The 14932-nt window shown below is 40.7% G+C and overlaps 1 protein-coding gene across 2 annotated transcripts in view; it reads left to right on the forward strand.

Moving 5' to 3' along the window:
* ABHD5 (abhydrolase domain containing 5, lysophosphatidic acid acyltransferase) overlaps nt 1-9353 on the forward strand; it is a 38664-nt gene extending 29311 nt beyond the window's left edge. The window contains 4 exon segments of one of the 2 annotated variants that reach the window (NM_001104933.1): nt 1026-1180; nt 4275-4386; nt 7311-7497; nt 8069-8336. In NM_001104933.1, the coding sequence (NP_001098403.1) occupies nt 1026-1180; nt 4275-4386; nt 7311-7497; nt 8069-8158 (544 nt within the window). In that variant the 3' untranslated portion in view covers nt 8159-8336. 2 annotated transcript variants of the gene reach the window in all.
* The last annotated feature ends 5579 nt before the right edge of the window (nt 9354-14932 follow it).

Here is a 14932-nt window from a genome sequence, read left to right on the forward strand (position 1 = left end):
CTGGACCACCGGGGAAGTCCAAAAATAATGAAACTTTTTACACTGGGAATAACAGCTATCTGTTCCCATATTCTGGTTTCTTCACCTTTCTATTTCAATTGTGACTTAGGAAAGGGACTTCAGAATCAGTGTCTGCTCATCCTTGGGAGATCTTCGCTGGCATCCGTTGGCTGTTTTGGCTACAGCTGAATATTGTTGAGGATCTTGATGATGTGTGGTGCTGTGATGCAGTCAGGAGGACATGGTCTGGTTTTCCCTCATCGAAAAGACGCTTCATTAGATGGAAAAATTAAAACTCTTGGTGCCGTGAAGCAGTTTGATATGGGTTTGAACTGAAGCTATTCTATCTCTTTAATCAGTAAAGAAGAAAATTAGGAAAGAATTAGGAACAGAATCTCATGCCAGGATGTCATGATGTTATGGGTAGGGTACATGTGTTCCTGTTCATCAAACTGAAATCCCAAACTAGGGGGTGTAATTTTCGGCTCATAGTGTTACATTATTTTCGTGTTTGTGAAAAGTTCATTCAAAGTCTCTTTGAATCCCCCTAAAGTCCTAATGCTTCTTAAACTTATAGAATGATTTGGCTCATAGGAAATAACTGTTGTTGGTGCCTGAAGTTTTTTTATGAGTGTATTATTAATCTCCAGTCATTTCTGCAGTGTCAGCCTTGAGGTATATGGAACCGTATCATTTGCCAGAGTGTAGCTTAAACAACAAATGCTATCTTGTCTTGATTCTCAAGAATAGCTACAGTTATCACATACCCTTTCACACATCCGTTATTATCTACATTTAGATAGATTAAATATGAAGCCCTCCTTCTACCAGACACCTCTCAAATCCTACCGAATCTCATCAGTTCACATATAATAAGAGTGAGATGTAACCTGTTCAGTCCTCAGTTTTCTCTTCAGTACCAGGTGTTTGAAGGAGGTTCATTCTACCTTTACAAATCATGTAAGTTCTTAATAGTCCTAGGGTGAGTTTGCCAAATGATCTTTAGTCTGTTCTTTCCTGTACAGGGTTAGTCATCTCATTTTAGTGGAGCCTTGGGGTTTTCCTGAACGACCAGACCTTGCTGATCAAGAGAGACCAATTCCAGTTTGGATCAGAGCCTTGGGAGCAGCGTTGACTCCCTTTAACCCTTTAGCTGGCCTCAGGATTGCAGGGCCCTTTGGTGAGTGCTTTTATATCTGTACCCTGTGTGTGCGTTTGTGCTCAGTCACTCAGTTGTGTCCCACTTTGTGACCCCACGGGCTGTAGCCTACCACGCTCCTCTGTCCATGGGATTCTCCAGGCAAGAATACTGGAGTGGGTTGCCATTTCCTTCTCCAGGGGATCTTCCCGATCCAGGGATCAAACCGCATCTCTTACATCTCCTGCATTGGCAGGCGGATTCTTTACCACTGTGCCACCTGGAATGCCACATATCTGTATCCCGGGAGAGCAAAATGTTTATAGAGAACAACAGAGGTGTATTTGCTGATTACCATTGTTAGTTAACATCTTGGAAACAAAAACAAACCTTACTTTTTCTCCTCCTCCTCTAAAAAGTACCAGTCAATGCATAAAGATAACTGAAACGAGGCTCCTCTCCTTAAAGAGGAATCTTTGTATGGTAAACGTTACAGATAATTAGTAGGCAGTTCAGTTCAGTCGCTCAGTCGTGTCCAACTCTTTGCAACCCCATGAATCACAACACGCCAGGCCTCCCTGTCCATCACCAACTCCTGGAGTTCACACAAACTCATGTCCATTGAGTCGGTGATGCCATCCAACCATCTCATCCTCTGTCGTCCCCTTCTCCTCCTGCCCTCAATCTTTCCTAGCATGAGGGTCTTTTCTAGTGACTCGGTTCTTCACATCAGGTGGCCAAAGTACTGGAGTTTGAGCTTCAGCATCAGTCCTTCTAATGAACACTCAGGACTGATTTCCTTTAGGATGGACTGGTTGGATCTCCTTGCAGTCCAAGGGACTCTCAAGAGTCTTCTTCAACACCAGAGTTCAAAAGCATCTCAGCTTTTGGCACTCAGCTTTCTTTATAGTCCAACTCTCACATCCATACATGACTACTGGAAAAACAATAGCTTTGACTATATGGACCTTTGTTGGCAAAGTAATGTCTCTGCTTCTTAATATGATGTCTAGGTTAGTCATACCTTTTCTTCCAAGGAGCAAGCGGCTTTTGATTTCATGGCTGCAGTCACCACCTGTAGTGATTTTGGAGCCCCCCAAAATAAAGTTGGTCACTGTTTCCATTATTTCCCAGTCTGTTTGCCGTGAAGTGATGGGACCAGATGCCATGATCTTAGTTTTCTGAATGTTGAGTTTTAAGCCAACTTTTTCATTCTCCTCTTTAACTTTCATCAAGAGGTTCTTTAGTTCTTCGCTTTCTACCATGAGGGTGGTGTCATCTGCATATCTGAGGTTAATGATATTTCTCTCAGCAATCTTGATTCCAGCTATGCTTCTTCCAGCCTGGCATTTCACATGATGTACTCTGCATATAAATTAAATAAGCAGGGTGACAATATACAACCTTTATGTACTCCTTTCCCGATTTGGAACCAGTCTGTTGTTCCATGTCCAGTTCTAACTGTTGCTTCTTGACCTGCATACAGATTTCTCAAGAGGCAGGTCAGGTGGTCTGGGTATTCCCATCTCTTGAAGAATTTTCCACAGTTTGTTGTGATCCACATAGTCAAAGGCTTTGGCGTACTCAGTAAAGCAGAAGTAGATGTTTTTCTGGAACTCTTGCTTTTTTGATGATCCATGAATGTTGGCAATTTGATCTCTGGTTCCTCTGCCTTTTCTAAATCCAGCTTGAACATCTGGAAATTCACAGTTCACATAATGTTGAAGCGCCAGCACCCCTAATCCCAGTAGGGCTCACCAGCTTAGGTGTCAGGTCCTCCTTTGATGAGCTGCTTAAGAGCTTTAGAGGCCTGAAATGTAAATGGATTTTGCTTGATCATAGCTCTACAGGTAGCAGTAATGGGGCAAGTAAAGGATGAGAGGAAATCAGGAGAAAATGACGGGGGCGGAAGAAGGCTGAGGAGGGGCCTTGCATGCACTCTGCCTCCCGCTGGTGCTCACGTGGGGTCGGGGGCCGGTATAGAATGTCTCCTGCATCACGGGCATCCTTGGTAGAGCTGTGTGGTTCCTTCAGAGAATCAGGGAGGCAGGTGAAGGAAGGAAGACCTTGCTGTAACAGGCAGTCATAGCAGAGAGGGAAACCAGCCAGTCCTTGGGCCCTAGACGGGAAAACAGTGACTTGAGAAAAGGTTCCTGCTCTTCTTCTTTCCTCTGGGGCCCCGCCCCTGCCTCTCACCTCAGGGGTGGGGCTGTGGGGGCCACTGTGGATGACCATAGTGGGCAGCACTGCTAGTGTTCCAAGCAGAAAGTCTGAGTGCATTTTCCCAGGAAATATTTATATCCCAGTTCACTTCATTTGACTTCCCTTGTGGCTCAGATGGTGAAGAATCTGCCTGAAATGCAAGAGGCCTGGGTTCAATCCCTGGGTCAGGAAGATCTCCTGGAAAAGGAAATGGCAACCCAGTCCAGTATTCTTGCCTGGAGAACTCCATGGACAGAGGAGCCTGGAGGGCCACAGTCCATGAGATCACAAAGAGTCGGACACAACTGAGTGACTTTCACTTCACTTTACTTCATTTAGATGCTAATGTGTTGTAAATGTGGAAAAGATGCAAATTATTAAGTTAATTTTATGGTATACCTTGTTTTATTCACCTGCCTTGTTTAATAGAATTTATTTTCCTACAAAAACAAGTCTTAGGCAACTGTTTTTGACCTCCTGAAGCATATCTGTAAGTCAGTATATGACAGTGTTTCATTCTTATTGTAATCTTTCCTTAGGGAACTTGAGAGCAATTTCTAGATCTGTGCTTTTTTGAACCTAATATGAGTATTTGAACATAGGCCTAATGTAGTATTTAGTATTCATTATAGAAGCAAACACTGAAATCTTCTCTTGTTTAGTATCATTTAATGACTCAATCGTGTCTGACTCTTTGCAACCCCATGAACTGTAGCCAGCCAGGCTTCTCTGTCTTTGAGGTTTCCCAGGCAAAAATACTGGAATGGGTTGCCATTTCCTTCTCCAGGGGATCTTCCTGACCTAGGGACTGAATCTGCGTCTCTTGTACTGGCAGGCGGATTCTTTACCACTGAGCCACCAGGGAAGCCCCGAAATCTTCTCTACTATTATATAAATTAATTACAACTTAAAATGTTTGTTTTCTATTACATAGGTTTAAGTCTAGTACAGCGTTTGAGGCCTGATTTCAAACGGAAGTATTCTTCAATGTTTGAAGATGATACAGTGACAGAATACATCTACCACTGTAATGTCCAGACTCCGAGGTAAGGGTCTCGATTCTAAATTTCCTGTATTTGTGTTTTAGACTTTTCTTTTTTGAAAATGTGTGAACAGTCCAGGAGATATTTATCAGTATGTAAATGACACAACTTAAAAGGACAAGTAGTTGTTAATTTACTCATCTATTCATGGAGAATCTGTGATGTAAAACACTGTACTGGATTCTGATGAGAGATTAAAAAGTCAGAGGTACTTTCTTCCCTTAAGGGGTCCATGGACAAGCTGAGGGAAGTTTTGGTCTCAGGCATCTTGTTAAGGTGACCAGAGTTGAGAGATCACAAAGAGTTTAAAATAAAACAGTGTTCTCAAACTGAGTATGAATGTTGTACTTTTAAAAAAAGAGCTCTGGTGTAAACAAAAGTAAATGGTCTTCTATACCATAGATCTTCTTAAAACCATTTATTATGCCAAAGGGTTTTAAATCCCCCAGGCGTGTGGTAGAGACAAGGCAGCCTTTTCAAGTTCATTTGCTGATGGCACCCTTCTGTACACAGCACCTCCTCAGGACTGTGCATCAGCCTGAGAAACACAGAGGGGAGAGGGGATGGGGAGTCTATATTAATTTTGACAGTGATTAGGAGAGAGAGCATAGTAGCTAGAGGAAGCAAGAGAGCCAAGCAAAGGTATAGCTTATTAAAAAAAAAGACTTCTAGATGTCAGATACAAGGTACCAGTGGAGAGAATGGAGCTTGAAAGTCTTGAGGAGCTGGGAGGAGCCCCGGAACCAGAGCCTAGAGTTGGTATGGAGAGGATCAAGAATGGAGTGTGATGGTGAGAGCTCTGGCTTCCATTCTTCTTTCTGTACCAGAATTGTTGAAGTAGTTTATCGGAAATGTGGTGTCTGAACTCTCTCTCTGAGACTGATTTAGCGGTTCTGGGCTGCATCTTTACCAAACACTTCTGATGAGTCCAGTAGAGGTGGGCCATAGACTCTACTTAAAAATGTGAAAATGGTTTCTCACCCTTTCTAATATCCAGACTTGGGTGAAAGGCTGAGAGGTGAGATGCAGAAATAGCTCCTTCACTTTTTTTTTCTTTGCCTCTCTCACTTCTCTCAGGGCTTTCCTGGTGGCTCAGATGGTAAAGAATCTGCCGCCAATGCAGGAAATCTGGGTTCAATCCCTGGGTCAGGAAGGTCCCCTGGAGAAAGAAATGAGAACCCACTCCAGTATTCTTGCCTGGGAAATCCCATGGGCAGAGGAGCCTGGTAGGCTACCTTCCATGGGGTTGCAAAGAGTCAGACATGACTGAGCAACTAACACCACTTCTCTCAAAGAATACGTACACCTACTTTATTAAAGAGATTGAGGCCGTGAGAGCACTGGCGGTATAGCGGTAGCTTCTGTCTTTTTGATAAAGTAGGTTATAGGTTGTCTGCCAAAGGAGAGGGAGGCTGGAGAGGTTTGGAGTCTGCAAGTGATTGATGTTTGATTCACCAGGCACTTGACTTGGGTGGATTAGGTCTGAACACTTCGCTCACTTGTCCCAGCAATTATTAGTGGCCTGTTCCAAGGAACTCATCTGTCTTCCTGCATGGTCTCAGTGTTCTGTTCTTCACCTACTCACATTTCACAATCATGTGTGCCCATGTAGGCCTAGTTTGTGTCCTGTCCTGTGGTGGAACTTGAATTCACAAATGGCCATTCACAAGTATGCCTAGTACCACAAAGAGACCAGAGGAATGACCGCAGCATGGATCTGTCTGAGGAGTTGGCCAGATGTTCTGTGTTCTTTTATGTGACGGTCCATCAGGTGTGGCCCATGCGAGAAGACTTAGGAGAGGCTCAGAGAACAAAGTTTAGTATACTCACAGGTCCTGGAGCGGGGTCGCTGAGGAAGGCTCACAGGCGATGCAGCAGGTTCTGATCAGGTGGCAGAAGACATGCATGAGCGGAATCCCAGGAGGGAACCTTTACTCGGTTCTGTGGGAGAGGCAGGCAGCGCAGGGTGGGCAGCGTAGAATGGACTGCCTAAATTATTTCAGCGGGCTCTAAGATATCCAGGTGGTTTCTAGTTATTTGGCACCTGGCCCTGGGATGACTCAGGCAGAGGAACATCACCTCCTGGGATGTGAAGGCCAGATAGAAGAGGTGTAGCTCCATGTTAGTTAGTTTGCATATAAAGGGGTGGTCCCAGCTGAGTCCTTTGGTATTTCTAAAAATAAGTTAACCCCAAGAGGCAGTCTCTTCCCAGCCAGAACAGTTTTTAGGGGGACTTCCCTGGTAGTCCACTGATGAAGACTGCACAATCCCAATACAGGGGGCTCAGGTTCGATCCCCGGTCAGTGAGCTAGATCCCACTTGCCACAACTGAAGATACCAAATGCTGCAGCAAAGATTGAAGATCCCACATGCTGCAACGAAGACCCAGTGCATCCAGATAAATAAATATATGTTTGTTTTTTTAAAAAAGGTTTTCAAATGTGTCAAATATCATAATATGCAGAAAATTAAAAATACGTAACAATTCACAAAGAATACTTAATCTGAATTTGTTCTTATCTTGGTGTTGATGTTGCCATTGGAGGTAAAAAGCTGGTGTCATGAACCTGTGGAAAAGCTGCCTTGTGAATAAATTAGAGTGGGGAAAAAAAAAAAAACATTTCCACACTCCCCAAAGGAAATTTGATAATTGTATGATAGGGACTTAGGGTCACATGTTTTGATTTGGAGGAGGATCATTTTTTGTAAGAGTTTTTTTAAGAGGTTAAAACATCCTTCTTTATCTAACAAAAAAGTATATCTTCTGTGAGGCTTGTTCCTTACACTTCTTGGTAAATTATTTTCTGTGCAAGCTGCAGTCTTTCTTAAATGGGGGAGAATCTGAATATGAGCTTGTTTTAATAGAGGTGAGAGTGTGATGTGCACTTATCCCCCAGAATCATGCATGAGATTTTTCTCTCTTTAAGTGGTGAGACTGCATTCAAAAACATGACTATCCCTTATGGATGGGCAAAAAGGCCAATGCTCCAGCGAATTGGCAAAATGCACCCTGACATTCCAGTTTCCGTGATCTTTGGCGCCCGATCCTGCATAGATGGCAATTCTGGCACCAGCATCCAGTCACTACGACCACAGTCATACGTGAAGACGATAGTAAGTGTGTGGTGCTCAGCTGCATGTGAAGTCTGTTCTATTACCTTTGCTTTCATTGAACTCTCCCCTCATCCCTGTGCCTTCACATAGAAGCTATACCTGCAGTCTTGGTCAGAGACCTGTAGTCATGTGTGATGGAGTCAGGGTTTGATCCAAACAAATCTTCGTGTCCAGAAAGCAAATCGCCCTTCTTGGGGCCTTGTCAGTCCTGGAGCCACAGCATCTCTAAGGTGGGAGAGACCAAACGAGGGACAGACAGGTCCAATAGCATCTCTTCCACCTCCCAAGGCAGCACATTCTCACCTTGGCTTGTGTTTCCGTTGGCCCTACTGTTAGAGATCAACCTAGAATGTTATTTTTGCATCTTAAAACTTTAGTAAGATTCACTGGATTTTCTCTTTATTCTCAGATCCTTTATTTAATCAAATATATACTAGTCACTGAGGATTAGTATTGCTTTTTCTCTCCTGTTTCATTCATGGATAGCCATTGTCCGTTTCATTGCTCAGTGTGTAAAAGCATTCTTAAATGCTTCTACTCGCTGACCTCCTAACCGCTTTTGGTTTCCTAGGCCATTCTCGGAGCAGGCCATTATGTGTATGCAGATCAGCCAGAAGACTTCAACCAGAAAGTGAAGGAGATCTGTGACAGCGTGGACTGAGCACTCTGCAGATGATGTGGGAAAGCCACACGGCCGACATGCTCCTCAGCAGTAATTCACCGTCTGTGACGCAGAGTAAGGAATCTGATGCGAGAACCAGGCAGTCTTCCTGACTGTACTTTGCACATGTTTTCTTTATGAAGCTGCTCACACATTTAAACCAGTTAGTGCCTTCTAGAGGAATGACTTTCCTTTCTCCTACACAAAATCAAAATATACAGGAGTCTCCAAATCCAGTAACTGTAATAAAAGGTTATTTGTCCCTCTGCCATACTGAAAAACTGTAATTTTTCAACTGAAATTTTTATTTCTATCTAACTTTGCTAGGTCCGGTATTTTTTATATTGCCATCTATATTGCCAATTTTAACAAGTGATTTTCTGAGTTTATTATTTTATATACTGCAAAGGTGCACTTTATTTTCCTTGCTTATATATACCATGTCCAATAACTGATAGAGTTACTCAAAATTCAGTGTTTTTATGTAAAAATTTGTTATTTTCTTAGAATACATCACTTCGTTTTTGAAATGGAGTGTTGAGACAGGGTTTTGGTTAGGAAGATGGGAACTGATTTCTAGTATTGATTTCTCTGAGTATTTCATGTAGTGAAAACCTTAACTAAAAGTCTGTCCTTTTTTCCCCCATTAATACTGTTGTTCTTTTCTGTGAGCCAGGATGCAGCAGAAGGAACAGATTCCCTCACTGAGGGGACATTAAGACTATTACCTTCCAGTAAGCCAATCATATATTTTCATCTAACTCTTACAGACGGGTGCTAAAACTGGGTTATATTTTTACCACTAAAATATAAAAATTGGTGCCATTATGTCTCATGGCACCAGAAGTCAGCTAATATTGGGTGTTGGTGTTTTTTTTTTTTTGGAAGAGTTTTGTGTTGATTAAATAACTTACATACTTGAAGTTATATAACAAAAGTTCTGTAAGGTTGATTGAACTATGCAACAGTAACTACCATCAAGTGTAGCACTTTCTTGCTATGTTACTACAAGGGATGCTTCTCTGAAACTGTGAAAAAGCTCCATGTGGTACCTGGCTACTACTGAGAAGACCCTCTGCAAAAGAAAATGGCAGAGGGTGGTCACCAGCAAGGCATCTTTGCCTTCTGTTTTGGTTCACGTTGCTGGTCTAGGAAAAAGATGGTTATGTAAATAAAAATGGTGAACTAGAGCAAACAATGACTTCATGGTTTTAATTATTGCATTTGAAAAATGATCAATTAGTAAAGTTTTAGCTGTTAGGAAATGAAAGGTTGTTATCACTGTTGATGAACTGTGAGGAAGACCAGTTTTTCTGTTTTCAACATTATCTTCCCATACAAAAAAAAAAAAAAAACCCAGCAAATTTTACTGAAGCACAACAGATAGCTTCCCAGTGAGCAGTTTGTGTCTCTGTTTTGGGATGGACTAGGAGAAGGAAATGGCAACCCACTCCAGTGTTCTTGCCTAGAGAATCCCAGGGACAGCGAAACCTGGTGGGCTGCCATCTCTGGGGTCACACAGAGTTGGACACGACTGAAGCGACTTAGCAGCAGCAGCAGCAGGTTAGGACAGAAGGTAACAGGAGAGCTAACCCTAGCCTGGAGAATAAAAGTAGTGTTTACTTTCTAGATTCAGAACTATTAATGGTGCAAATAATGTGGGTTATTTTGGTATTTTTATTTGACATACTCTCCAGTCTCTGTTCATTTTCCTTTGCTGGGCGAATGGCAGTTTTCAATTGTCCAAGAAGGTTTCTGCACAGGAAATGTGGTCTTAACCCTTAGAGGGAAGTGACCAGGTTCACTTAAATGAAGCTTCTGGCCGCTGATGTTCCAAGTGACTTAGGGAAAAGATGTAGCCAAATGTCAAGTGTAACTTATCTTCCTGCTGACTGATTTTGCTTTCTTTGAAAATTATTGTCATAATTCTTTTTTTAAAGGTGAATTTTACCTTGGGCTGTTGTGTATGTAATTTTGTAAAGATTGAGCTAGCACAAAAGTTCACAGTCCTTGAGCTCCTGCAAATACAGTGGGTCCTAAATGTTTTCTTTTCTTAAAAGAATCTATTTCAGCATTTGACCTTTGCTATATCATGTACAAGGTACCTTATTTTACAGAAAAAAATGTGACTGTGATAGTTACAGTAGGACCAGTGTGTGTCTTCTTGTCTTTGGTATGGTCCTGTTGGTTTATACTAGTTATCATAGGACCATGGATGCAGTGAGTGTTGAGGAACACTTGTCTACATTTTTCCCTTGTGGGCCTTCCCTTGTGGCTCAGCTGGTAAAGAATCCGCCTGCGATGCCAGAAACCTGGGTTCGATCCCTGGGTTGGGAAAATGCCCTGGAGAAGGGAACGGATGCCCACTCTAGTATTCTGGCTTGCAAAGAGTCAGACATAACTAAGTGACTTTCACTTCACTAGTGTCTGGATTCTAAGGGAAGGCTGTTCCACCCTGGCTTTACCTGTATCCATGTGTCCACTAGTATGATTTCTGTTTTTTTCTAAAACTAATTTTAAAACAAACAAAGTCTAGTTTATCTGGAGTTGGTTTTAGAATATTATCCAGAAGTACTTTTGAAATTTGTCCATTCATATACATCGTGTATTTATATTTAAAGGGCATACTAGATTCCAGGTAAACAAGTTTTTTCCTACATAAAGGTATTGTAAAGAATAAACCATAGTAGCCAGAAGAACTCAAAAAAAGAACAGTGCAGAAGGAGGGGTAACTCTGCTAGATATTATATCACACTATAAACAATGGAGGAAGAGTCCAGGAATTTAGTGTATGATAAAGGAATCAACTTACTGGTGGAGAAAATGACTTTAAAAAGTGATGTTGAGACAAATGTCATTAACCATATGGAAGATAATAAAATTGAATCTATTTCTCATACTGTACAGAAGATAAAATCCAAATGGATTAGAGATCCAATTGTAAAAATGAAACCTTCTAAATAACTGGAAGAAAACGTACCTGAATTCCTTTGTGACCTGAAAGTGGGGAAAACATTCCTGTGACTGAAAATCCAGGAACAATAGAAGGAGGAATTTATATCTTTAATGAAAGAGTTTTGGATGGTCAAAAAAAGTAAATAATAAAAGTAAATAAGTAAGTGGCAAAAAGTAAGTAATAAAGTGGCAAAAAATATTTGCAGCATTTATCACAAAGGGCTGATATAACCCTGATACATAAAGAATTTCTAAACTTTGAAAAGAACCAGAAAGAGTGGGCAAAAATATATGGACAGTTCACAGAAAATAAGATGCAAATAAATAGCTCTTAAACATAAAAAGAGAAATGCAAATTAAAACCACCAAGATAACCTTTCTTCCCTGTTGAATTGCAAAAAGTGCAAGTTATACAGTGCACTCTGTTAGTGAGACAGTGAGGAAACAGACACTCCAAACAGTACTGATTCCTGTGGGTGGAATTTGTTAAAAACTCTCAAAATTAAATATGTTTATCCTTCAACCTTACAGTCTCACTTCTAAGTATCTGTCTGAGGTGTACTGGAAAAAATATGAGTCGGTATACAAGTAAAGATCTTCATGACAGTGCTATTTATAACAGCTGAAGAGTGGAAGCCACCCAAATGTCCATCTAGAGGGGATCGATGGAAGAAACATGGCGGATTCACACAGTGGAATACTGCACAGCTGTTTTTTTAAAAAATGAGGAGCATCTTTAGGAGGAAGAGGGAGAAAGCTTCAGAACCACCCACTCTTCCCCCCACCCCCACTGGAGACTCATCAGTTGGTCTCTAGTCTTATTTGTAAGGATTCTGCTGTTGAATGCCTGAAAAGGGTGGTGAGTTGGCCTTCAGGTTGTACCGACTTTGCTAGCATTGCTAACCAATTGTTGCAGGCTCTGAAAATACAAACAGTCTTGAACTTCTGCCCGTTCCCTCCCCGCAAAAATGCTATCCTGGAGTCATTTTCAGAGAAGAGGAAGTGAAAATGAAGAGCAGGAGATTGTGTTACCTGATTGTGTAAGAAAGGAGGAGACAAATGAAAAAATAAACATGTATTTGCTTCTATTTTTTAAAAAAAAGGCAGTGGTAGGATTAGTTACACTAGTAACTAAGAAATCAGTTCTCTCGGCCGGGGTGTGTAGGGGGCGTGTGGGGGTGTGGTGGTAAGGGGTAGGGAGCTGGCCAGAGGCAGCACCTAGATCTGTATCTTGTTTTATGCTTTTTACTTTGGAACCCAGTCAGTGTTTTCTGTCATTTAAAAAAATCAACTCTTAAAATGAACTTAGGGAATTTCCTGACGGTCCAGTGGTTAGGACCTGGTGCTTTCACTGCTGTGGACCCGGGTTTGATCCCTGGTCAGAGAATGAAGACCCGCAAGCCTCGTGGAGACCAAAAAAAAAAAAAAAAAACAAACCCAGCTAAAACTTAACTATCTATGAAGTTGGTTGTGTAACCACACAAAGAAGAATTAGTTCAAGCAATTACAAAGCCCAGCATTTTGTTTGCACTTTTCTGATGGAATATATCCTATAAACTGAAGAACTACAGAACTGCATTTAGTATTTTTTATTTTCAGCAATGATACTGGTATTGTTATTCTAAAACTGTGTATTTACATGTGATAAAGCAAATATTATGTCGAAGGAATTAAGAGCCAAGGTTTTTGTACAAGAGAGGAAGAGATACAAGAATAAAATAAAGTAAAAACCCGGATTTGTATTTTTCACTGAAAATACCAGCAAAAAACAGTGATCTATTTTTATCTTCCTAAGAAATGCATATTGCATAGCTTTACCCATTGAAAAGATCTGGTAGCAATCAGAATCCAGGAGCAAGGCATACCCTAGCACCCAAACTGTCCCATTAAAAGGGGCAGGGAAGATTCAAGATGAGGTTGGACTATCTTGTGTCTGAAAGCAAGGAAGCAGTAAGAGTAAGGTGATGTCAAAAGGACCCAGGAGCCAGCTATAAGGAGCTTCCATTGGCCAAAGATGGAACAATTTGAACATCAAAAAAAAAAAAAACACAAAACAGTTGACATGAATCTATAAGAATTCGTGAGGTCATAATAATGCATTAGTCATCTCTGGAGACTACTAGTGCACCAACTTAGTATTATCAAAATTGTTGACTGGAAAAATGAAGTATTTATCCTGACTTTGTTGTATATCAGATTAACTTGATAAGAGAAAGTTTTTCACTGAAGGATCATAATGAAATGCCAGAGATTTGACAGGGTTAGGAAATCACCCTTTTGTCACCTGTAGTGAAGTAATGGATTTATGCTGCTGAAAGTATTTGGTAAAAAATTTATGGGGAACGCCAATAAAGATGGCTCAGGTTGATAACATCTGAACCCAGTGATCAACATTTAGTGTTACTAAAAAAGGAACAGTCAGAAGTTGCATGCCTCTGACCTGTTGCAATAGCAAGAACCCAACACCAGGCATGAGGAATTGTCCAAAACAAATTTGAACCGCAATCTGAGCAAGCCTTTTGCATCTGAGGGTCAATTTGTGAAAGCATGGAATACTGAGGACCATGTTAAACAACAGGCTTAATCCAGAATATGGAAATAATCCACTTTCTTCAGCACATTGAAGGCATAAAACAAAGATGGTGGTGGTAGAACTTAAAAGTTTGAAGAAACTTAAAGGACTTGTTTGGATCCTGATTTGCACAGAACCAACTTAAGACATTTTGGGAATCAAAGAAAAATTTAGGACAATTGGATGTCAGATGATATTTCATGGGTTGAAATAGGTATAGTGACTAGGTGCTGTTGTATTTTTTTAAGCTGTTATTTGTTAGAGGTACATATTAAGTATTTGTGGTTAAATTTATAACTGGAATTTACCTGAAAATATTCCAGAAAGAAAAAGGCAAGGAGCAGGAAGTAGAGAAAATCAGCAGCATGTTATATTGAAGCTGAGTGACAGATACATAAGGGCTTATGTATTTAAGAGTTTATTATTCTATTTCCTTTACTTTTATGCATAGTTGACAATTTCCATAATAGAAATTTAGAGAACAAAAGAGAATGGAAGAATGGAGTAGATTGGAAGTTGCCAGTATAGACAACTTTGTTTTTAGGAGTAAAGAAAGAGCAGAAAAAAAGGAGTAATATCCGGAGGAGGAAACCTTATGATTAACTCTACAGAGGAGGGGTATGATGATGCAGAAAAGGATGGTTAGGGTGATGTATTAGCAAAGCGCAGGGCAGCTAGGGACTCTCACATACTATTGGGGAGACTGTAATAGGTAATCACCCCTTTGAAAAATAACTTACAACATTGGGTTGGCCAAAAAGTTCATTCGGTTTTTCTGTAGGATGGCATAGAAAACCCCGAACAATTTTTTTGGCCAACCAAATATACCATGAAATGATATATGCCCCATACCACTTGATGAAGCAGTTTTGTTTCCAGTGTCTGGTCCCATAAATACACCAACACCAGTGTGCAGAGACATCTATCAGCTGTTCATTGCAACTTTACAGTGTGAAAAATCTGAAACTGAGTATATGACTAATTTAGTTCCACACTGGAATATTTATATAGTCTTAAAAATGAGGTAGATCTCAATACATACATGTATCAAAACTTACTCATGTTCTATAATTTGCAGTAACTTACTCATGTTCTATAAGTTGGAATAAATGAAATATATGAGGTAGATCTATCTATAAAGACAATATGAAAAATTTCTAAAATATCTTTAATGAAAAAACCCAAAGGAAAACCCCCCAAAATTCAGAATAGCATTTCATATATACACACACACACACACACACACA

This window comes from Ovis aries, chromosome 19 (genome assembly GCF_016772045.2).
Source record: "Ovis aries strain OAR_USU_Benz2616 breed Rambouillet chromosome 19, ARS-UI_Ramb_v3.0, whole genome shotgun sequence".
Taxonomy (NCBI): Eukaryota; Metazoa; Chordata; class Mammalia; order Artiodactyla; family Bovidae; genus Ovis; species Ovis aries.